At 32.0% G+C, this 24,794-nt stretch overlaps 1 protein-coding gene across 1 annotated transcript; it reads left to right on the top strand.

Moving 5' to 3' along the window:
• Positions 1–4,482: 4,482 nt before the first annotated feature.
• LOC113849333 (TMV resistance protein N-like) lies at positions 4,483–24,229 on the top strand. Its single transcript, XM_027479180.1, has 7 exons — positions 4,483–4,931; positions 18,259–19,345; positions 19,541–19,816; positions 20,476–21,306; positions 22,248–22,691; positions 23,215–23,357; positions 24,042–24,229. The coding sequence occupies exons 1-7, from the start codon at positions 4,483–4,485 to the stop codon at positions 24,163–24,165; spliced, it is 3,354 nt and encodes a 1,117-aa protein (XP_027334981.1). The 3' UTR covers positions 24,166–24,229.
• Positions 24,230–24,794: the final 565 nt, after the last annotated feature.

The following is a 24,794-nucleotide window of genomic DNA, read 5'->3' as shown; positions in this document are numbered from 1 at the left end:
CGCAAGATTCAGTTTGGATTGAAGGCGGCTTACAATTCAGCCGCGAACTGGGTCATACACCAATCTAGTTGAGTCAGTGTACTCGATTCACTAAAAATTCTAAAAACCCTTTTTTTATTTTTATTTTTTGTAAAAATTGTTGTTTTCACTTAATAATGCCTTTGTAAGACCCACCCTACAAAACTCACTGTTTATATTGAAAAAATACTTGATTTCTCCATTCCTACACTATGCTTTTCTTCTTCTTAGATTTCTGGTGGTCTCCTAGTTTATTTTTGGTGGTCCCCTCAAGTTTTTTCTTATTCTTCCCTCTACCCTTCTCACTCCCATGTCTCGTCAACAGTTTCTATTTTATATTTGTCTTCTCTTAATCTTTTTATTTGTTGTTTGGGGAAATTGATGGGCCCTACAAAAAAAAAAAACAAAAGAGAGTGATATCACTTGGAAACATTATGAAAGTGTCCTTCCACACAGACTATTAGTGAAATGCAAATATTGTTCTTATACTTATTTTGGTGGAGTTGCAAGAATGAAACATCATTTAGATGAAATAAGGAAAAATGTAAGTACTTGTACAAGTGTTCTATATGAGGTAAATGAGATATTCATTAAACTATTGGAAGAGAAAGAAAATAAAAAATTAGGTGAAAATAGCTTGGAGTGTTTTGAAGAAACTGTAACCCAAGATGCAAGTGATCATCAAAAGGGAAGAGTGAGTTATTTTATTAGCAAAGAAAAGGAAGGGACATCTAAAGCAAACAACAAGTGAATACAATGTTTAAAGATAGAAATGTTGTCATTCAAGAAATTTGAAAGTGCATATATGCTAATGCCTTATCATTTAATTTGGTAAGAAGCTCCTATTATTTTATTCAAATATTGAAAGCTATTGGAGATTTTGGTAGGGGTTTAACATCTCTTTCTTATCATGAAGTGAGAGTATCTTTTTTGAAAAAAGCAATTGATAACATTCATGAAAATTTAGAAAATACAAGAGTGAATGAGAGAAGTGAGACTGGACTATGATGTGTAATGAATAGACAAACGAAAAAATATCTCTTACTAATTTTCTTGTTAACAATCGAAGTAGGATTATTTCCTTAAAATTGGTTGATACTAGTGATGTTATCAAAGATGTCGAACAAGTGTTTGAATTATTAGATGACAGGTGAAAGAAATTGAGGAGGATAATATAGTACAAGTCGTGATAAATGGTGCTTCCAACCTTGTGGTAGCTAGAAAAATGCTAAGGAAAAGAAGATAATATTATTTTGGTCCCCTTGTGTAGCTCACTATTTAGATTTGGTGCTTGAGAGTATTGGATAGTTTTCAGTGTTCTTTAATAAAATTTCAAATGTAAAGAGAATTACAATTTACATATATAGACATATAGGTCCTTAACTTGTATAGACAACATTCTAAAGGAAGGGAATTAGCAAGGCCAACTATAACAAGGCTTGCAACTTCTTATTTTACACTAAATTTCATTATGCTATAAAAGAATGTTCTCCCATCTATGTTTACTGTAGAAGAATGGACTGAAAGTTTTTATGCTAGTAAAAGTGAGGCTAAGCAAGTCACGAACTTAGTTTTGAATGATTCTAGATTTTTGAAATTCATCTAGTGTTGCTTAAAGTGTGTGATTCCTCTTGTGAAAGTATTAAGGCTTGTATATGGTGATTCAAAACTAATCATGTCATATATTTATGAATCGATGGATAGAGTTAAAGAGCAAATTGCTAAAATCTTTCAAAATCAAGAGTCAAAGTACAAAAAAAGTGTGGAAGATGATTGATATTAGGTGAAATTTACAATTACATAAGCTTGTTCATGCAATTGCCTATTATCTCAGGTAAATAAAGTTATCATCAATCTCTTAAATTTTTTACACTTTCTTAAAGGTTAAGTAACTTAAGTTGTATGTCTTATGTCTTCTTTAATTAGGTTTCACTATGACAAAAAATTCAATCTAGATAGTGAGATTTTATTTGGCTCGTATGAAATTATTGAAAGAATGATTCTAAATAGAAGAACAAAATTTTATATTGATCAACAACTTGAAAAATTCAAGACTACTAAGAGATTTTTTGGAATGAACATGACAAAAGATTCTAGAGACAAGAAGCAACTTGGTAGTTTTAAATTATTTTTTTCTTAATTTAAACTTTTAATTTTAAGGCAAATTAGGCAATATCTTTCTATATCTTATTTATGTTTTAATAGGACTTTGGTAGAAAAGTTATGGTAGAGAGTGCAAAGAGATAACAAAAGTAGTTATGAGAATTTTAAGTCTTACATGTAGTGCTATGAGTTATGAAAGATACTAAAGTTCATTTGATCAAGTGTATATCAAGAGAAAAAATTGCTTTGAGCAACAAAGATTAAATGCACTTGTTTTTGTTAAATACAATCTTCAACTTAATATAAGACAAAAGGTTAGAGAAAAGAAGGGAAAAACTTATGATCCTATATGCTTGTCTGATATTGAATCAAATGATGAATAAATTACTGAAAAAGAAGACCCTTACTTACAAATTGATGCTTCTTGGATATATACATGATTGTTTCACTTTTGATGAAGGAGCTCCAAGCAGAAAAAGGAAAAGAGGTATTTGTTTAATGAAAAATAATATAATTATAAACTAAAATTTAAATATATATTAACATGCTTAATGCTTTTATTAGGAGTGTTCATGGACTAGATTTTCAAAAAATCAATGTAAATCCATTTAAAATCTAATTATATGAATTGAATTATAAATCAATCTATTTTAATTTTTCTAAAACTAATTTAAATTTGATTTTAAAATTTAAATTTAGTTTAAAACTGGTTTTATACCATTTTTACATATAGTAAAAATATACTATAACTATTTTTTAATTATTATTTTAAAAAATATTTAAATTTTATAATAAATAATATAACATTATATATATATATATATATATATATATATATATGTTAAGTATCAACATTTATTAAAGATAAAATATAAATTTAAGGAGTATTCTAACCTATTACATTAACAATATATATCAAAAGAATATTTGCGTATATTTTAATTTATTAATAATATTTTTTATTTTTATATTTTATTAAAGTAATAAATATTTACATATATCCTACTTTTTATCATCTATCTATTACACAAATTAATTATATGAGTTAAATTTTAAAATATTTTATTTTATTTTTCTAATCAGTTCAAAAATAGTTTTAAAATTTAAATTTAGTTTAAAATCGATTTTAAATTTAATTTTTGTTGAAATTAATTTTAAATTTAGTTTTATGTTAAATTAGTTTTAAATCTAATTTTAAATTTAATTTTTAATACAAAATTAATTTTTAATATATTTATGAATTATATTTTTAAGGTAAAACTAATTTATTGTATAAAATGTTACATTAAATTAGTGTATTTCAAAAATATTTTAACAATATTTATTAATATATTATATTTTATAGAAGTATATAAAATATTTATTATTATTTTAACTTATTTTTAATAAACAGAGTTTATAATAAAAATTTAAATTAAAACCTATAAAAATAAAAATTAATAATATAAATAATAATAAAATTTTTATGTCATAATATTTTTAAAATAAAAAATAAATATAAATATAAAAATAACAGTAGTAATTAATTTAAAAATATTTGTTATATTTTAATATCTTTAATTATTTTAAATATTTAATTTTAATTATAAAAATTAAGATTAATAAAAAATTATTAGTAATAAAATGTAGTTACAATCAAATTTTGCAAACTAATCTAACAATAAAATTTAATAAATAAAGGTATAAGATTGCTTCATACATATGAATTTAGATAAAAAAAAAATCAATTTTAAAAAATAGATTTAGATACTAAATTAATTACATAAATATAATTAATAAAAAAATCAGTTTAATATATATCTAGATTTTTAAAATCAATTTGACATTAGTTATAGATTAGATTTATAAAATTAGATTTTTTTAAATACTCCTAAATTAAATTAAGAAGAAACCAAAGTTTTCTATATATTTTAGATGCAGATTTTGTTTGAAAAGTCAGGCATGTTAAAAATTATTAAATTAAATAGTTATAAAAATATATTAAAAATTTTAAGATGATAAATATTTATTTTAATAGTTTTTTTAACTTCTTAATATATTCGCTTTGTCACTGGTTAAGAAAACCATTTCTATAATTGAACGGGGCATAAGTAATGATAGTGTGGACTTTCTACTTTTTGGGTCAACGATTTTCGGTGACAGTTTCCGTTCATAAAGATGTCTTCTTCTGATAGTTCCAGTGTCCCTGACCATCTCCAAGTCGTGAGAAAAAGCATACGGGCAGTCATATATGCTGAAAGTGAGTAAATATATTATTTGTATTTTTTTTTTTATGTAAGATGGATTGAGTTTGCACTCAAATATTCGTTTGTTTGTACTGAATCGACAGGAGTAGCTTTACAGTTGAAAAGTGTAGTAAAGATGTATGAAGTGTTCCTGAGTTTTAGAGGAGAAGACACGCGTGCCTCGTTCATTTCACATCTCTATGCTTCCTTTCAAAACGCTGGAATTAATGTTTTCAAGGATGATGATTCGCTTCGAAAAGGGGATCAGATTTCAAGCTCACTTTTGCGAGCAATTGAACAATCTGAAATTTCTATTATTGTATTTTCGAAAAATTATGCAGACTCACGATGGTGTCTGCAAGAATTGGAGCAAATAATGGTGTGTCATAGAACCATTAGCCGGGTGGTTCTGCCAGTGTTTTATGATGTTGATCCCTCAGAAGTGCGTCACCAGACCGGTGAGTTTGGAAGTGCATTTCAAAATCTTTTGAATAGAATTTCAGTGGGAGAAGAGAAGGAGAAGAGTTGGAGGAGGGCGCTTCGTGAGGCTGGTAGCATTTCAGGATTTGTAGTCCTAAATTCCAGGTAATTTAACACTTGTTTGTGATTTTTTCATCTTTCATTGCCTTTTAAAATGTATAAGAGAGGTGAGATTCTATTGTGAAGTTCACAATAGATAAATATTGTCTCTCAAAAAATATTTATGAAATTTACAGTGCTGAGAATGAATATTCTTGAATCTATTTGAGCATCAAAATGTTAAAAAAGAAAAGGACAAAAGAAGTGATAGTTTGAGCTTGATAGCATATTTCCCCTTTCTTTTTCCTTCACGGATACTGATGTTCTGTTACACTTTTAATATGAAGATGGGTAATTCAGTTTAGCCTCAGATATAATTTAACTGTTTCAATTTTTTTTCCTCTCATTTCAATCTTTTTATGCTGTTATTTTGTTGTTAAGAAGAATAAATTGTGTTTAGTGCATTTTGTCGAAAGGAAAATAATAAAAAGGTGAAAAACAGGTCCACCTAGAGCTTACACATGGAGATGGTGCAATCCTTTTTGTTCCATAGAACCTCCAATTGTCCTCATTGTTACCTAATCTTTAAATACACAATGGGAATAGAAAACGTTACAATTTACACTAGGTATTTGGTGAGATTGTTAAATGAAATAAGATTAATAAAGTTTGGAGACATGATGGTCTTTTTTTGTATAGAAAGGTACTAACTTTGATATTACTGTAACTTGCAATTGATGTAAAAGAATCATCAGCCATAATTTATTTGTTACTCATCAACACAATGTTAGTATGATGCAAAGGATGCAAAGTGGAAGGTCATATGATCAATTGCACCGAAGTCAATAATTAAGGAATCCCTGCTGACAGTACCAAAGTCATATGCATAGCAGATAAAGAATGTGGACTCTCACCGTTCATGGAGAGAGAATATTAAGAGACTTAGTAAGGGGAATTGATGAGAGTCTGAAAGCACCCTAGTTCCTCACACGAAAAATATTTGTAGGATTTAGAGGTAATGTTGATTATCCAAGAATCATTATCTACATGGTTGTCATGGTTAAAGTGCCACAAGAGAGGCTAAGCCCAAATACCACAAACTAGATGTGAATAAAGCTTTTACATAAGGTTTGTAGAGTAGCAAAAAAAAATGTGGAAGAGAAAAGACTCAAAACCTCTAAAATAGGATAGGGACAAACTGTAACCTTTTTTCACTATTGGCTTATGGTAGTATTTATTTATGACTAAATTCACAATTAGTATATCAGATATAGTAACGTTCGGACATATTAGTCCTTTATTTTTTTTATTATCTCTCAACCACCTCTCTCTCTCTCCATCACCACACCCATCAAAACCACTTTCATATCCAATTTTTTTAACTACTCACTCCACACTCCACACTCCTTAAACCCCATCACCCCTTGGACTCCCCTAATGCCCTTTCGGTTATGGAAAATCATCCTCTGGCTTCAGCAAAATCAGTCCCTATTGTGCCTCTTTTCTCGTCTAATTCGTTTCAAACCTTCACCAAAATCTTCAAATAAGGCTTAGATTTGGTGGTTTAGATGACAAGATCTGAGAGGAAGAAACTTTGAAGCGTGAACGTCATTGCAGTGGTGGCCAGAGGAAGGAAGAAGACGCTATGGAAGAAGGGCAAAGAAGAAAACGAGGAAGGAATTTTATTGACTAAAACTGTTAGAAGTCAGAAATGAAAATGACATTCAACACATGTCACTTAACACGATTTATCATTACCCTTTTATTTGCTTTTAACGTCTCTTAACGACAATGACTAACATAATTGACGATTGCTAATTTTAAGGATTAAAATTTCAAATTTGAAATTTAAGGGGATTGATTTGAACAACGTTGCATATTTTAGGTATTAAAGTGAAGCTTCATCCATAAAATTTTTTTAACTTTTACTAACATGTGCAATGCTAACGTGGCACTAAAACAACATTTAAACAAGAAAATATATTAGGAAAAGAATATATTGTTTTCTTGTTTAAATTTAAGATGTCTAATTTAACAATTGTGCTACATTAAAATCATAAAGATCCACCATATGGTATTCATCTTTATCTCCATCAACTTCATTATCCAAATTTAGCATATCAACATCATTCTCAATAGCATTGTTTCCATCTTGGTTTTGGGCTAAGTTCTCATCTTTATCCAAGTCCAAATTGTGTGCATCCAAATCCAACCCTTCAATATCTAACCTTTCAATATCACCAACATCATTTTCTGCAATCCACTCATCATCAGATGAAACATCATCAAGGTCTAACTCACGATCTCTCCTAAGTTGCTTCTTTTTTACTAATTTTGAATTAGCCATTACAAAGGCAACATCATTCATTGTCTTTTGCTTCAAACGATTTCTCCTCTTGGTATGGACCTAAACACATTAAAATATGTATAAGCAATATGTAGGCTTGTAGAATGTAGATAATTGAAAACAACTTTACTAAAAATCTTACCATCTCAAATGCACTCCAATTATGTTCATATCCAGAGAAACTAAATGTTAAACTTAATACACAAATGACAAACTTTTGAAGCTCTGGTGTTCATCTTCATATGACTCCCACCAATCAGTTGGGGTCTTTTTCTGAAGTTTTGCTCTAGCTAAGGGACAAAACATTTGTTGTTTCTTGAAATCATCAATTTGAACATCAATTTTGGCCTGTTCCTCAATGTTAGGCACCATTCTTGGCATATAATCATACAGTCTTCATTTAACTTCAAGATCAACTTTAAATCCAGGACTATAATATAACTGAGGGTTGAGAAAATAGCTAACAGCATGTAAAGGCCTATGAAGTTATTTGTTCCATCTATTATCAATGATATTTCATAGTGGCATGTAAGTAAAAAATAAGTAAAATAGGTTAATTTTCTAAAATGAATAAAAAACTACTAAATTTTAATTTTAACTAAATTTGATAGATAATCAATTATCTTTTCTTGACACCATTGAAAGTTATATTGATAGTCTCTTTAGCTTGGTCCATTGCCTCATAAACAAATCCTATGGCTGACTTCTCATCTGAATCAACCAAATGAAGGTTAAAGGATATGCATCCTTTAAACAGATTAAACATTCTTCCAAAACCCATTGTCCAAAACAACTTCCTCTACTAAATTTTCTTCTCTTGTCCTAGAAAACTTATTGGACTTCCATTCGTCACACAAGGAATTCTTAAAAGAGCTCTTTTGTTCTCATGAAGGTATCCCAAAGTTAATTATGAAGTGGCAAATTGAGTGATACCTGATCTCACCAAATCTTTTTCTTTTGTGAAGCATTGTAATAATGAAATGAGAAATCCTTGAATAAATATAAGTTGTGGTTTTTCTACCTTTTGGAATTTTTTCCTTATGGAGGGGTATTTTTTTCTCAAAATCTTCAAGCATTAAATCAATGCAGTGTGTAGCACAAGGAGTCCAGTATAAATTCTTCCTTTTCTCCATCAAAATCTCTTCAGCAGCTTTATAATTTGTTGTATTATCAGTTATAATTTGCACTATGTTTTCTTCACCAACCTCTTTCACAACTTCATCAAGTATCTTAAATATTTTATCAACTATTTTGGTGATGTGGAAAGCATCAATTGACTTCAAAAACATTGTGTACATCTCGGGATGTTCACTAAAAAATTCAGAATGGTTTTTCTCCTTTTGTCAGTCCACCCATCTGTCATTATTGTGCAACCAACACTCTTCCAAACAGCCTTATGTTCTTCAATAAGTTCCATTGTCATCTTCACTTCTTGCTTCAAATACTTCACTCTAATCTCATGATAAGAGGGAGGCTTAAATCCTGGACCGTGCTGCACAATTAACTCATAGATGGTAGGAAATTCTTTACTTCTTGCCACATTGAAAGCTATGACATTGTTGTAAAAAAATCTTGCAATTGCTTAACATGCATCTTCTCTTATACCCTTCTTAAATATGTTGTTTATTGTGGCCTGTGAACCTACACCCATTTTCTTGCAAAACTATCAGATCCCAACACTCTCAATTTCAGCACTTTCAATGGCTTTTCTCTTTTCACCAATTTGCGAAGAGCCATTTCTGTTAGCTGCTTTTTTCATCAAGGAAATAATAATCTCCATCATCTCCTTATTCACATCATCAGGAACAGATTTGCAGGCTTCAACATTTTGATTTGTTTTAGCCAAGTGGTGTTTTAGGCAATAAATCACTCCGTTGAATACCTTTTGGCAGAATTTGCATTGAACCTTCACAGCTCCTTGAACTGAAAATCCATACTTCCATCCCACACCACCCTTGTTTCCATGGGCATTTCGAGGAACCAACCTTTGAAGCACGCTTGAAGAGCCCATAGCAGTGGAGCTGTCAGTTGCAGTTGGGAGTGACCCAGAAACGCCAGCCCCTAAACTTGGACCATTAGCCATGTTTGAAGCCATCCTCAAACAAGATGAAAAAAAAAAATAGAGGAAGAAGAAAAAAAACTAACAAGTTGGTGTTGCCTGGTCTGGTTGGTTTAGGGTGTCATGAAAAAACTAGAGAAAGAGGAAAAAAAAAGGAAGAAGAAAAATAATTGCCGCTTGGTTTGGTCGAGAAATCGCGAATAAGTAGGTTCAAGCAGAGAAATCGTGAAGAAGAGAAGATGACTTTTGCTAACAGTGCACACAAAGTCGTTCTTAATAGGTCTGGGGCTCGACGAAGAAGAGAAGAACGCGAGACTTCCTTCGCTCCTAATTAAAAAGTTGGATTAGGCTCAGGTTATAAAGTATTTGGGCTGAAATCCAGATCCGACCCACATTTTTCTAAAATTCGGCAGCAAATCGAGATTTTATTGATTTCAATCTGAATCGCGATTTTACTGCGATTTCAGCTCGCTCTGATTTTTGTTGCGACTTGAATCGTTTGGCTGGGATAAATCATAAAATCCTACGATTTTATGATTCAGATCCTAATTTTAACTACCATGGTGTGTCAAATTGATGAATGTTTGAAATGTGAATGTAGGAGGGAATCCATTGCCATCGCTTTTCCTGGTTTGACAATGGTGTGGATGGAGAAGAGAATAGAAGTGGGTTGGAGGCAACATTTGACACTCCAAGTGTATCAACAACAGCATACGCAATAGGCCTGATGTGATTATTAGCATCTTGACAAATAGGGGGCCTATAATCAACCTTAAAACCTTTTTTTGCATCCAGCTAAACAAATATATAGCCTCTGAAATTGTGGTTGACCTGAGGGATGAGGAATGGTGTCCATCTTCACTGTGAAACCTCCTAACTTGTTCTTTCTCATTCCCTACCACAATTTCCTTAAACATATCAAATACCTCATCATGCTTTATACCATGATGCCCTTTCATAAATTAAGTAGCTTTCCTGTCACCTATGCTTGGTTAGTAGTCTTCTTTTCATATATCTTCACATAAGTGTGTTTTGTATAGAAATTCTTAATTTTGTAATTATGTCTTGCCAAATTCTTACTAGAAAAGATTCCCTTCACAGGTGTCAACCTTGCACCATGTTCTTGCCCAAAACGACGCATTTTTCTCCTCTTCATCCTAAAACGACGTCGTTTGATAAAGTCAAGGATTAACATGTTCATTTTAAAAATTTAGGAGCCAATTTATCCCTTGCTCATAGTCTCATGGACTAATTTGGGAGTTTACTTAAAATATAAATATTAAAATATTTATTTAAAATATTATTAAAATAATTAAATTTATATTTAATTATTACACACAGTGTCTTACTATACGATATCATCACATGGGTTACAAAAGCCAATGTATAGAAAACTTACAACAAGGGACCACTATAGCAGATGCTTCAAGAATTAAACAATTTAAATGCAACTATTTTGTTAAAATTTTCTTTGATCTATTATGTAACTTCTATTGTGCAATGACTATTATGAAATTACCTTTTCCCTTTTCTCTTGAATTACGTTGTTCTCACAACACAATATATGGTTCTCACACAATTAAGGGTTTAGAGAGCACTAACTTGAATCCATTGTTCATTAATGTTACCTCTCTCTTTAATGTCATTGATCCCTTAGTATTTTTTCCAACTCTTCCTTCTTCTTTCAGCTCATCTCGGATGGTTGAGAGAAAGTTCATTTCTTGTATTTACCGTGAGTTCACTCAGAGACCGTGAAAGTGAAAGAAAAGAGAATACTGTTACCTCTATTTGGTAACCGCTCTTTTATTTATATGAAGGATGAGGGGAGAGTTTCCTTATAATTGTATTTACAATTATACCTCAATGACTCTATATTTTATATTTAACCACTATCACATTAAATAATTAATTAGAGTCATGCTATAAGTTACATAGGCCACTATAATAAAATTATTAAAATAATCTAACAATCTCCCACTTGGCCTATGTGACGACTTGAAGATTCAATGAACTATAAGTGCGCATATCATTGATAATATCAAGCCATCATCTTTTAATGATTTAAATTGATCAAATCATGGCAGTCACAAGTCATTTGACGACATGATTCCTTCCAAGTGTCACAGAACCAATCCAAATCAAAATAGCTTTAATTAGTCATACTACAGACTGTAACTCTGATGTGTTTTTAACACTCAACCTTTTATTAAACTCAAACCATACATGTACATTAACACAATTCAGATAACAAGTAAACAAGAAGAAACAATACTTTTATTGAATTCTCACAAAAATGTCTACAATAATATAAGCAAAACAATCTGTACACATATATGTGAATCACACAATCATGCTAACAAGGACTTGTCTATAATGTCCATTTTTCCAACATGGCTAGAAAACATTTTAGGGGGCAATCCTTTAGTTAGCGGATCTACTATCATTAAATCAGTACCAATATGCTCAATAGACACATTCTGTTTCCGCACTTTTTCTTTCACTGATAAGTATTTTAAGTCCATATGCTTTACTCCCTTTGAATACTTATCATTCTTAGAGAAGAAGACGGCTGTAAAATTACCACAGTACATTCTTAGTGGCTTTTTTTTTATACTATCAACAATACCAAGCCTTAAGACAAAGTTTCACAGCCACAAAGCATGAATAATGGCCTCGAAGCACACCACAAATTCCGCTTCCATGGTAGACGTAGCAATAATGGACTCCTTTTCGCTCTTTTATGAAATCGCACCTTCAGCCAATAAGAAGATGTAGCTAAAGGTCGATTTCCTTGAGTCTACACATCTAGCATAGTCTGAATCTAAGTAGCCAACCATTTTCAGGTGATTAGATCTCCTATGAGTAAGCATGTAGTCTTTGGTGCCTTATAAATACCTAAGGGCTTTCTTTGCAGCCTTCCAATGGTCCATTCTGGAATTACTTTGATATCAGCCTAACATTCCAACAACAAAACTGATATCACACCGAGTGCATGTCTGAGCATACATTAAACTCCCGACCACTGATGCATAGGGAATAAATTCCATTGTTTTTCATTCCAACTCATTCTTGGGACATTGTATTTCACTAACCTTGTCTCCCTTTTAAATTGGAACAACCCCTAATGAGCACTTTTTCATTTTGAATCTCTCTAATACTTTGTTGATGTAGCTTTTCTGAGACAATCCCAGTAATCCTTGTGATCTAGTACAGAATATTTCTATTCCAATCACATAGGAAGTCTCACTCATATCTTTCATCTCAAAGTTCTTAAAGAGAAACTCCTTTACATCATGCAATAATCCAATATCATTAGTAGCAAGAAGAATGTCATCAATATATAGGACTAAAATGATGAACTTGCTTCCACTGACCTTCATATAGATACATCGGTCAACAGTGTTATCTACAAAACCGTATGAAGTGATGGTATCATTAAACTTAAGATACCATTGTCTAGAAGCATGTTTCAACCTATATATTGATTTCTTTAACTTACGCACCATACTTTTTTGACCTGTGGTTAAGAAGCCATGGCTGATCTATATAAACTTCCTCTTCCAAGTCACCATTCAGAAAAACGGTCTTTACATTCATTTGGTGGAGCTCTAAGTCATAATGAGCCACCAAAGCCATAACAATTCTTAAAGAGTCTTTCTTTGAAATTGGAGAGAAGGTCTATTTATAGTCTATACCATCCTTTTAAGTGTATCCTTTAGCAACAAGTTTAGCCTTGTATCTCTTAACGTTGTCTTTTGAGTCACGTTTGGTCTTAAAGACCCACTTGCAACCGACTTGTTTTGAACCTTTAGGCAACTTGACTAGATCCCATATCTTGTTGTCACTCATTGATTTTAACTATTCTTTCATGGCATTCAACCACTTTTCAGAATTGTAACATTCCATGGCTTGCTTAAATGAGACTGGATCCTCATCAATACTCAAGTCACATTCATGCTCAAGTGAGTAAACCACATAGTCATTCGAAATAGCAGGTCTCTTCTGCCTTACAGACCTCCTTAATGTTATCTCTTGTGGTTCACCTTCCTCTTATTCATTTGTGACTTGCGCATCTTTAGTTGGTTCATCCTCTATATGTTGTTCTTGTGGGTTTAGAACATTAACTTGTTGTCTCCTTATGTTGTGTGACCATGATACAATAAGAAGAACAATAACTGGAGAAGAGACACCCAACTACAGGAGTTTCCGCACGTGTCTCTTTAATTTTCACCTTTCGTGTTTCATCACTCCCACTAAATTGACCATTTTCAATGAACCTTACATTTCCAGACTCAACTATTCTCATACTATAGTTAGGACAGTAAAATTTGTACCCTTTTGATTTCTCAAGATAACCTATGAAATAACCACTAATAGTTCTAGCATCAAGCTTCTTTTCATGTGGATTATACACTTTTACTTCTGCTGGACAATCTCAGACATGAAGATGTCTTAAACTGAGTTTTTTTCCTGTCCACAGTTCATAAAGAGTCTTTGGAACTACCTTATTAGGAACTCTGTTAAGCAGATACGCAGCGGGCTTTAATGCGTACATCCACAAAGACATAGGTATAGAACTGTAACTCAACATATCCTAACCATTTCCATGATAGTACAATTTCGCCTTTCAGTCACACCATTTTGTTGTGGTATACCAGGTATAGTATACTGTGCACATATGCCTCGACTTTCCAAAAGTTTAGCAAATGGACCTGGACATTGTCCACTTTCATCAGATTTTCCATAATATTCACCACCTCTATCTGATCTCACAAACTTTACCTTTCTATCTAGTTGCCTTTCCACCTCATCAATGAACACCTGTAAGACATTCATTGATTGAGATTTTTTATGCAAAACATACAGATAATAATAACATGAGTAGTTATCAATAAAGGTAATGAAATATCTTTCACCACCCTAAGATGGGATGTCAAACGGACCATAAATATCAGTGTGTACCAACTCTAAGAGTTGCCTACTTCTTGTGGTTGGATTCTTTGATGTGTGTTTGGTTTGTTTTCCTTTAATACAATCCACATATATATCCCAGTCAACAAAATTCAAATGAGGTAAAATTTTACTTTTCATTAACCTTATCATCCTTGCTTTGGATATGTGACCTAACCTTTGATGCCACAAGAAAGCAGAACATTCATTACGCACATTCAAATTACTACTAGCAGCATTTTCAATAAGAAACAGAGATTCAGCAAATTTAATATTAATATTGAAACGATATAAACTATCAATTAATGTACAAGATCCAAAACAGTACGAGTGTTTATACAAAGAAAAATTTTTCTTTCCAATCTTAAAATTAAAACTAAATTTGTCCAACTTTGCAATAGAAAACAAATTTATGGCACATTCAAGAACATAAAGACACTTTTCTAGATCTATGCAGCAACCAATATGCAAGATCAATCTCTAAGTCCCTATTCCTTCTATCCGTGCTTTTATTTTGTTACCCATGTTCAAGAACTTTTCAATTCCACTTATGGGTTGGATCGAAAGAAATCCCTACATTACATATGATACATGAGTAGTTGCACCAGAATTTAACCACCAGGTGTTTTTAGGTACCTTAATAAGATTTGATTCAAAGCATACTGAAACATAATATATACCTTTCCTTTCGAACCAAACCTTTCTCTTCGTACAATCTTTCTTGAAATGGCCAGTCTTCTTGCAAAAGAAGCATCTCTGATCCTTCTGGATTCGGCCTTCGTGAACCTTTAATAAGGCTTTATCCTTCTCGTCCTTGTTGTCCTTCTTACCTGACTTAACCTTGCTACTACTAGCCCCTTCATGAAATGTGAGATAGACGGAGTGTTCTTTCACCTTCTTTAGCCTCCCTTCTTCTTGAACCAGGATGACCTTAATTTCCTGTATGTTCCATTTATCCTTGATGGTGTTGTAATTCACCTAGAACCAACCAAACTCAGGAGGGAGTGAGTTCAAAATGAACTGTACTAAAAAGAATTCCTTTACGTCCATGCCCATTGATTTTAACTTTGCTGCTTGATTGATCATGTCAGTCACATGGCCATGAATAGGCCGTGACCAATCAAACTTCTTAGTAGTCAGCTCAATTAACAGGGTACCTGATACGAACTTGTCAGTAATGTCCGATTATGCATACTCTTTTACCTTTGCCATAAATTTCCTAACATTTTCAATCTTTGGCATCGATGGCTTCACATTTTCAGTCATAGTCATCTTCAGCAAGCTCAAGCTCAACCTGTTCAACCTTTTCCAAGCTTCACGAAGAGTCTTTTCCTCTTCAGTACTGATCTCTATGATGGCTGTAGGTTCTTGTTCCATAATGATTGTTAGGTCTAAGTCCATAACACCTAGCTGGAATCGAACTTGTTCAACCCAATCATCATAATTGAGCCCATTGAACTTGACTATGTCATTGCTCATGCCATACGTATTCATAGGGACTGAAATATTTAATACATGCTTAAACATTTATGCTTCGAATAAACTTAATAGATTCAGATAGCCAACCATTATCAATTACGCATCTAAGTTTACCTTTAGGTAACGCCTAAATACACAATTTATCTATAATGATGCTAATAAACAACTTTAATTGACAACCAATCACTCAAACCAATATGCAAATGATCTTTGGATATACAAACATATTATGAAGTGCTTACATGTCTCCTTAATGTCATTAATTATATGCAGTGATCCACCTTTCGGCGATCTCCTAGCGTTATAATTAATGAGCTAAATTGTTCATCTTTGTTTCTATATAGCATTAAACAATTTTGAACAATTTACAACACACAATTAAATACTTAAAGAACTTTTAAAGACAGACCACTTTGGTGACTAACAAGCTACCCTTAAAATTAAGCAATAAATTGTGAAGTTCTCATTATGATAATGTAATTTAGAATTAATTAACTTGAGAATTTAATCACTTTGGTGAGTAAAATTCACTTTGATGTAATTCTAAAATTATCTATATATTTTATGAATCATTTTCCTTATTCTGCCGTAAGATTACTATGCACGGCCGTGCTTTTACTTGATGCATGGCCGTGCTTCGATGAAGCAAGGTAATGCTCATTTCTGATGCATGCCCCTGCTTCCTGAAGCATGGTTGTGCTTCCTGAAGCATGATTGTGCTTCCTGATGCATGGTCATGCTTATAATTGATGCATGGTCGTGCTTACAATATGCAAGGTTGTGCTTCATTGAAGCATGACCGTGATTGTTCCTGATGCGTGGCCTTGCTCCTTGATGCATGACCATGCTCATATTACAGATTCAAAATCCAATATTTCTAGCTTCCAAAACCTTGGAGTTTTCAGTTATTGAATCCAAAATAATTATTCAACATCAAAATAATGTCAATCCATCATATAAAATACCTAAGATTCACGTAATTTGGAAAAAAATTTAATGGAGAATCAATCTCTTATGAAGAATCAACGAAATTCATAACCTTACTATGAAACCAACTGTTAGAATTTTCTTTGATCCATTATGTAACTTCCATTGTGCAATGACTATTATGAAATTACATTTTCCCTTTCCTCTTGAATTATGTTGTTCTCACAACACAATATATGATTCTCACACAATTAAGGATTTAGAGAGCATTAACTTGAATCCATTGTTCCTTGATGTTACCTCTCTCTTTAATGTCGTTGATCTCTTAGTATTTTCCTCAACTCTTCCTTCTTCTTTAGCTCCTCTCAGATGGTTGAGAGAAAGTTCCTTTCTTGCGTTTATCGTGAGTTCACTCAGAGACCGTGAAAGTGAAAGAATAGAAAATACCGTAACCTCTATTTGGTAACCGCTCTTTTATTTATATGAAGGGAGAGGGAAGGGTTTCCTTATAATTGTATTTATAATTATACCTTCAATGACTTTATATTTTATATTTTACCACCATCACGTTAAATCATTAATTAGAATCATGCTATAAGTTACATAGGCTACTATAATAAAATTATTAAAATAATCTAACACATTTTGCCTCACTTTCGACAACGAACAATCAAGGACCACATGTCCCGTTACTCAGCTACACAAATAAGAGTTTAAACCCAACTCAAACACCATAGCCCTCTATTTTCTCACATTTCTTATTCAACACCTGAAAAAAAAAAAAAAAAAAAACTAACCACAACCATGCAACTCAATCTCTAACGACCCTAACATAATACACATCTCTTTCACACACAATACATGCATTTACAATGTTACGGCTCGTACCTTGGTCCCGTCTGACATCGTCTATGCATCGTTATGTCTCATCATCTTTGAAGTCATGCCGCCCTTCAATTTTTCCAACCACTAATTTGAATCTTAACAAAAGGTGCTAATATCAGCAAAACAATGTTGTTTTAGTGCTACATTGGCATCACACATGTCACTTGTCAGCCAAAGCTAACGTTTTCACGGCGTCTGTTAACTTTGAGGACTTAACTGCCTGGTGTGGTACCATATCAGGGACTAACAGGGCAATTTAAAATGGTAAAGGACTAATATGTCTGTCCATTATTATTTGAGGGACTAATTTATGAGTTTACTTATATATTTATATGTAATATATATTAATTACATTTTACTTGTAGGCACTTCTATGCAAGATCAGTTCCTTTTCTAGTATTTATGCATGTTGATGAATATTTTCTTGTTTATTTAAGTATGGAAGATGATATGGCTAACGTGTGTTTTTAAATCAAAATTTCTAATTTTTCTGATGTTGATTCACCCAAAAGAATAATGAATAACAATAGTTCAATTTAATTATACTCGCATACTTTTATGTTAGGCAACGGAAAATACTTTCATTCTCATTGCCATACAATCTTTTATAAAGAGCAGAGATCATGCACATGCACTTGCACTTGCACTTGCACTTGCACTTGCTCATGTTTCTTCCTCTTCTCAGATACTAGATGCTTATTTATAACTTTTGATTATTCATCTTGTTCTTGATCTGTATTTTATAGGAATGAGAGTGAAGATATCAAGAATATTGTTGAACATGTCGCTCATTTGGTAGATAAGACAGAATTATTTGTTGCTAATCATCCTGTGGGAATAGAATCTCGCTTGAAAGTTGTGATCGAACTATTAAACAACCAACAATCAAAAGATGTTTTATTTCTAGGAATTTGGGGAATGGGAGGGTTAGGTAAAACAACCATTGCTAAAGCCATTTATAACCAAATTGGGCGAAATTTTGAGGGTAAGAGCTTCCTCTTAAATATCAGGGAAATCTGGGAGCAGAATACTAATAGAGTTTCTTTACAACGCCAGATTCTTAGTGATATTTGCAAATCAACAGCATCGAAGTTACTTGACATTGAATCAGGAAAAAATATATTAAAGGAAAGACTTGCCCAAAAAAAGGTACTCCTTATACTTGATGATGTGAATAAATTGGATCAATTGAATGCTTTGTGCGGTAGCTGGGAATGGTTTGGCTCAGGAAGTAGAATAATCATCACAACAAGAGATGAACATCTACTTAAAGTTCATGGAGTTGATCATATACATAGAATGGAAGAAATGAATGAAACTGAATCCCTTGAGCATTTTAGTTGGCATGCTTTCAAGAAAGCAAGCCCTAAAAATGATTTTGTTGAACTTTCAAGGAATGTTGTCATTTATTCTGGAGGATTGCCCCTAGCACTTGAAGTTCTTGGGTCCTATTTGTTTGATAGGGGAATAACAGAATGGAAAAGTGTATTGGATAAATTGAAAAAAATTCCCAATAATGAAGTACAGAAGAAGTTGAGAATAAGTTTCGATTGTTTAAATGATGATAGAGAGAAAGAAATATTCCTTGACATAGCTTGCTTCTTTATTGGTATGAATCGAAATGATGTTATACAAATATTAAATGGTTGGGGATGCTTTCCAGAGATTGGAATTAGTGTTCTTGTAGAGCGAAGCCTGGTTACTATTGACAATAAGAACAAGCTTGGAATGCATGATTTGCTAAGAGACATGGGAAGAGAAATAATTCGTGAAAAATCACCTGATGATCCTGAGGAACGTAGCAGGTTATGGCTTAGTGAAGAAGTTATTGATGTATTATCACAATATAAGGTATGAACTTCTTGTATGATTATATAAAGCTTGTAATACAATAGGAACTAAAATAGACATTTGGATTCATAATTATCCCATGAAATATTATTATAGCTCTTAAACGTCATAAAAAGCTGTTTAGCTATGAGATATGTAAACTATCTATTTTTGGTTTCTCTTATTATTTTATTTTAGGGAACAAAAGCTATTAAGGGACTGACTTTGAAGTTACCAGAAAAAAATACAATTTGCTTGAAGACCAAAGCATTCAAGAAGATAAATAGTCTTAGACTGCTTCAACTTTCCGGTGTGCAACTTGATGGGGATTTTAAATATCTTTCAGGAGATCTTAGATTGCTATGCTGGCATAACTTTCCTTTAAGTTGCATGCCTGCAGAATTTCGTCAAAGAAGTTTAGTTGCCATTGAATTGAAACATAGCAATCTTAAACAAATGTGGGAGAAGGCCCAGGTATAAACTCTTGATTTTTATTTTGTTCATGAGCTGTTTTCACTAATCTTATTTTCAGATGCAACAAATCCAAATTTAGCATTTCATATAGATTTTCAGTTTTAGTATGTTATGGTTTTATGAAGTAGTGAAAAGAAGAAGGGTAAAACACAGAATGAAGCATTAGATGTTTCAATACCTATCTTGATTTCTTTAAGTTAATTTGATAATGCCAGTAATTTTGGTAATAGTATCTATTTCACTAGACATTCTTGAAACATTTTTTTCTCTTGCAATACATGTAACACAACTCTTTTTTTAACTTTAAAATTAAAATTCAGTTAAGTTTTGAAGTTAAAATTTTTAGTTCAAGTTAAAACTTAAAAGCATATAATCATCAAAAGAGAAGTGTGGATCAGGATTGAAATCTTTTTTGTTTTATTAGAGAATATTTCATATTAAATATCATTCCAAATTGAGCGTGGATGTGTCAACACACACTAAGTGAGAGCAATTATTTATTGTAAAAGTGGGAGGATTAAAACATAAAATTATGTGGCTTAAAGTAATCAGTGTCATGTTCTAGTATCAAGGGTAATTATAAACTATCTTCCTTTTCGTCTATTTTTCCAATGCTTCTTCTCTTTTATTTATATTGAAATTTTATTTTCTTCTTGCAGGTGCTAGTGAATCTAAAAATTCTCAATCTTAGTCATTCCCATGACTTGACCAAAACGCCAAACTTTTCGTACTTGCCTAATCTTGAAAAGCTATTACTTAAAGATTGTCCAAGTTTGTCTGCTATCTCCCATACTATTGGATATCTAAATAAGCTTCTTCTGTTAAATTTGAAAGCGTGTACGGGCCTTCAAAAGCTCCCCAGAAGTATCTATAAATTGAAATCTCTGGAAACTTTAATTCTTTCTGGATGTTCAAAGATTGACAAGTTAGAGGAAGACTTGGAACAGATGAAATCTTTGACAATTTTGATTGCAGATAATACTGCCATAATGAAAGTCCCCTTCTCAATAATAAGATCAAAAAGCATTGGATATATTTCTTTATGTGGCTTTGAAGGATTTTCACGTGATATATTTCCTTCTCTCATTTGGTCTTGGATGTCACCAACAAATATTTTGTCATCCCTAATTCAATCAAACACGAGTATGTCTTCTCGTGCTTTCCTAGATGGCCCAGATAGTAGCTTTTATAGTGTATCATCTATTTTGAAGGACATTCCAAAACTTCGAAGCCTTTATGTGGTGTGTGACTCAGAATTTCAACTAAATCAAGATGTTGGAAGAATTTTGGACATCTTAAAAGGCACAAATCATAAGAAATTGGAAGCAAGTGTATTTATGTCACAAATCTCTGATGTGAAAAGTTCTCCATTAGTTGATTGTCATGGTCAAATTCATGTTTTAGAGTCAAAGAATTTTCTAAAATCCCTTTTAATACAGATTGGAGCTAAAGGTCAGATGCTCAATATTCTCAAAGAAAGTATTTTACAGGTTTGTATATTTATTATGTGTATCTCTTTCTTTCTTTCTTTCTTTCTTTTCAAGTAAACAAGTATTTTATTCTGAAAATTTTCTTATTTACAATTTTGTTATTAATTTGAACCACACAATAATTTGGTTTTAGATATTTAAAATCATCTTAATAGTACGTAGTCTCTGAAACGGTTGTACAATTCAATGGCTAAATTGTGCATATAATTTAAATAAAAAATTAAATTGATTGATGTAATATATTGAAGATCGAAAGGCCATGTTACCTTTTTATTTATATTTAGATGATTAGATATATGTACTTTTACAAATAAAAAATAGGTAAACATTTATTGAATCACCTTTTCTAACAGTTAAATTATTTAGATTATCTACTATCATATGAGTTTAGAGTTATTGTTGAAATACTTGTATATTGTCAAGAGAGTGGTTTGAATAGAAATAAATTTTAAGAATTAATATGATTTTATAAATAGTTTTTTTTTTTTTTTGAAAAGTTACAGCATAAGATCTGATTTGATTTTGAAATTCTTGTAATTTAAGTGTTTGTATTAATATAAAATCTAAAATTTATTTTTATCTATTTTGTGAAAAATTTGTATATTTTATTTATTTATATTTTTAGGTAATATGGGTGAAGAAATGAAAAAATGAAAAATATGAAGCCAAAAAACTAACCAAGAATCAGGTCCTAGGGGCTCCAAAACAAGAATTTGTTTTGATTTAGTTTTAAAATAAGTAGCATAAATAAGTTTATTCATTTTTAAGGCATTCCAAACATTAAATTTGATTATAAAACAATTGCACGGTACTTTTTGATTTGTGATCAGTCATTGACCGGCCCAAATTGTTGTTGTGTTTTACAATTTTTATATATCTTTACCTATTGAATTCAAGTTATATTATTTTTGGCACTTTTCAAACATTTGTTTCTTGTACAGGCTACGCATGGGATTGGAGATTTTCTTTCCTTCCCTGGTGATAATTATTTTGATTGGTTAACCTTCCATTGTAAAGGTTCTTCGGTAATATTTGAAGTCCCACATATGAATGGACATAACCTGAGGAGCATGATGTTGTCCATTGTCTATTATTCTCCCGATGACATAATATCAGAGGGGTGTCAAAATGTGTTAATTAATAATTACACTAAGAGAACCATTCTGGTTTATAAAAGAGATACACTAACCTCCTTTGAAGATGAGGACTGGCAGAGCATAACATCAAATCTAGAACCTGGTAACAAGGTGGAGGTTATTGTTGTTTTTGGGCATGGATTCTTTGTGAAGAATACAACAATATATCTCTTATATGATAAACAAGTTGATGAAGCAATGGAACACTGCTATGCAGTAGATAGGGATGATATAGTTTCTGGTCATGAAGTAACAATGTGCAAAAGTGTTAGTGATTCTGGTGGTAATGATATAGCAACAGAGAAAAATTTTCCTTTTTCTGGTGCTGATGGTATGCCAATGGATAAGATTGTTGTTTCTAAGGGTAATGCATATGTATGTGATAATAAAGACTGCAATGCTGTAGACAAGGATGTTGTTTCTAGTGACGATATGGCAGATGAAAAGAATTCTACTATTACTAGAAGTGATGATATCCCAGCAGATAAGAATGTAAATGTTTCTCACACAGATGAAAATGTAAGTGACAATAATCCGAACGTTCTTGTTTTTTCTTTCAATACAAGTTTCTTTCTTTTATATTATGATGCTAGCAGGATTTAACCATTGAAATGTACTTGCCTACTGATTTAGTTGAAGCCATTGGACACGTTGAATTTCTTCCAATACTAAAAATACGATTTTACATTTGTACTTTAAATTGAACTTAAAATATTTATTTGTTTATCCCTCTAATTATTTGATCCTAAGTTGTCTTTCTTTATGGGTTTAGACACTTGGTAGACTTTTCACACTTCCTTCCCTTGTCCGTGCCATTCTAATCTCACGACCAATCTGGATTGGTCTGGTTGTCATTCTAATTTGGCTCTCTTGCCGCCATTCAAACAAGCGAAGAAGTGGTAGTCTCATTACAAGGTAATAACTTTCTTTTGTTGAAACATTTGTGTGTTGGACTTTGATAGTTACTATTTGTTACTCATGTAAGCTTCCCGTAAGCGGGACTGTCCATTATGTGGTTTGCTCGGAAATGTCACTTATCATGCACTTTTAAGTACTTCGCCCTTTAAAAAAAAAAAAAGAACACAGAAGGACTTGGCCCTTTAAAGGCAAGCATTGGGTAGTTAGGCTTTGAAATGCTTATTCTTCTTATTGATCGGAGAAGGAATAGAAGAGTTGAGTTGCTTGTTTTTAATAAAAAAAAAATATGTTCATATATTCATTTTTCTATTTATAATTTGTGCTAGTCCTCCATTAATTTGGTATACACCATGATTAATTTCATGAAAGAAGTATGTGAGAAACGTTCGGTGCAAACTGTTTTTTTTATTAGCAGATATGTATATGACTGAACCCATGATGTTCATGTAGTGTAGTTTGTTATAGAAACTCAAAAAATTAACTTGAGACGTCAAATTTCTTCAGGAATTAGGATTTGTTCATGCTACTCATTATCGTAATATGATTCTAACATGAGTTAATATCTATTGTTTAGATATATACTTTGAATTTTATTTGTTCTCCCTTAAATCATGTTGGAGACTTGGCAAATTGTTGTGAGTAGTAAATAAGGCAGAAATTAAATATTATGATCAATTGCAGATATATACTAAAGGGAAAGTGGCTAGTGGATTACATACAAAAATTTCTTGCTTTCAAGAAGGCCAAGGAAGCCCGCAGTGTCATTACTAATGCTAGCAGTGGCAGAGTTTGGCTGAGGAGTTAATGGAATTAAAGTTATGATGAACCATTGATCAACGGGGAGCGAGATAACTAAACTAAATAGTGTGCAAGTTTAAAGGAATTGATGTGTCTTCAATTTAGTACAGAAAGTTTAAAGAAATTGTTTCACTTGATCAGGTGACGTGACAGCAAAGCCAGCTTTGTTTCCCCACCTTTGTATTGCTTGCTTGGTCTTTATGATGTTTTTATTCTACTTTTGAGTATATTAGAGAACATGGACAAATGGTTTCTAGAGGGATGCTGAGTCATGATTTTGTCCTTTTCTCAGTATTCTTTTTGTATAGATACAACTGTCTAAGTAGTACTGGTTTTTGACTGATTCTTTGTAACAAATTCGTTAGGAATACGTCCCTCAGAATCTTGTATATATAGCCTTCCTTTCTGTAAAATCACTATGTGAAAAGGTAGGCATTCCCCTATTTTACAGTCTCTTGTCATTTCTTCTCTCAAAGTTCATTTTTCTATTAGCTCTAGTTGCTGCATTCTGCCGTGATTGACCCATCACAAGACATCTCCTCTCCATATTACCTTCATGCTTCAGAAAATACATATCTATCCATCATCCCCAACGTTCTTCAAGGACCAATATATCATCAATGGTCTGGACCAGTT

Source organism: Abrus precatorius, unplaced genomic scaffold (assembly GCF_003935025.1).
Source record: "Abrus precatorius isolate BTA unplaced genomic scaffold, Abrus_2018 Scaffold9, whole genome shotgun sequence".
In the NCBI taxonomy this organism is placed as follows: Eukaryota; Viridiplantae; Streptophyta; class Magnoliopsida; order Fabales; family Fabaceae; genus Abrus; species Abrus precatorius.
The sequence above is the reverse complement of the archived record's forward strand: the minus strand, read 5'-3'. Positions and strand labels throughout refer to the sequence as shown.

Coding starts and splice junctions, on each gene's coding strand:
- LOC113849333 (XM_027479180.1), top strand. CDS start 4,483: ATGTATGAAGTGTTCCTGAGTTTTAGAGGAGAAGACACGCGTGCCTCG. Junction 4,932..18,258: donor TTTGTAGTCCTAAATTCCAG/GTAATTTAACAC, acceptor TGTATTTTATAG/GAATGAGAGTGAAGATATCA. Junction 19,346..19,540: donor TTAGTGAAGAAGTTATTGAT/GTATTATCACAA, acceptor ATTTTATTTTAG/GGAACAAAAGCTATTAAGGG.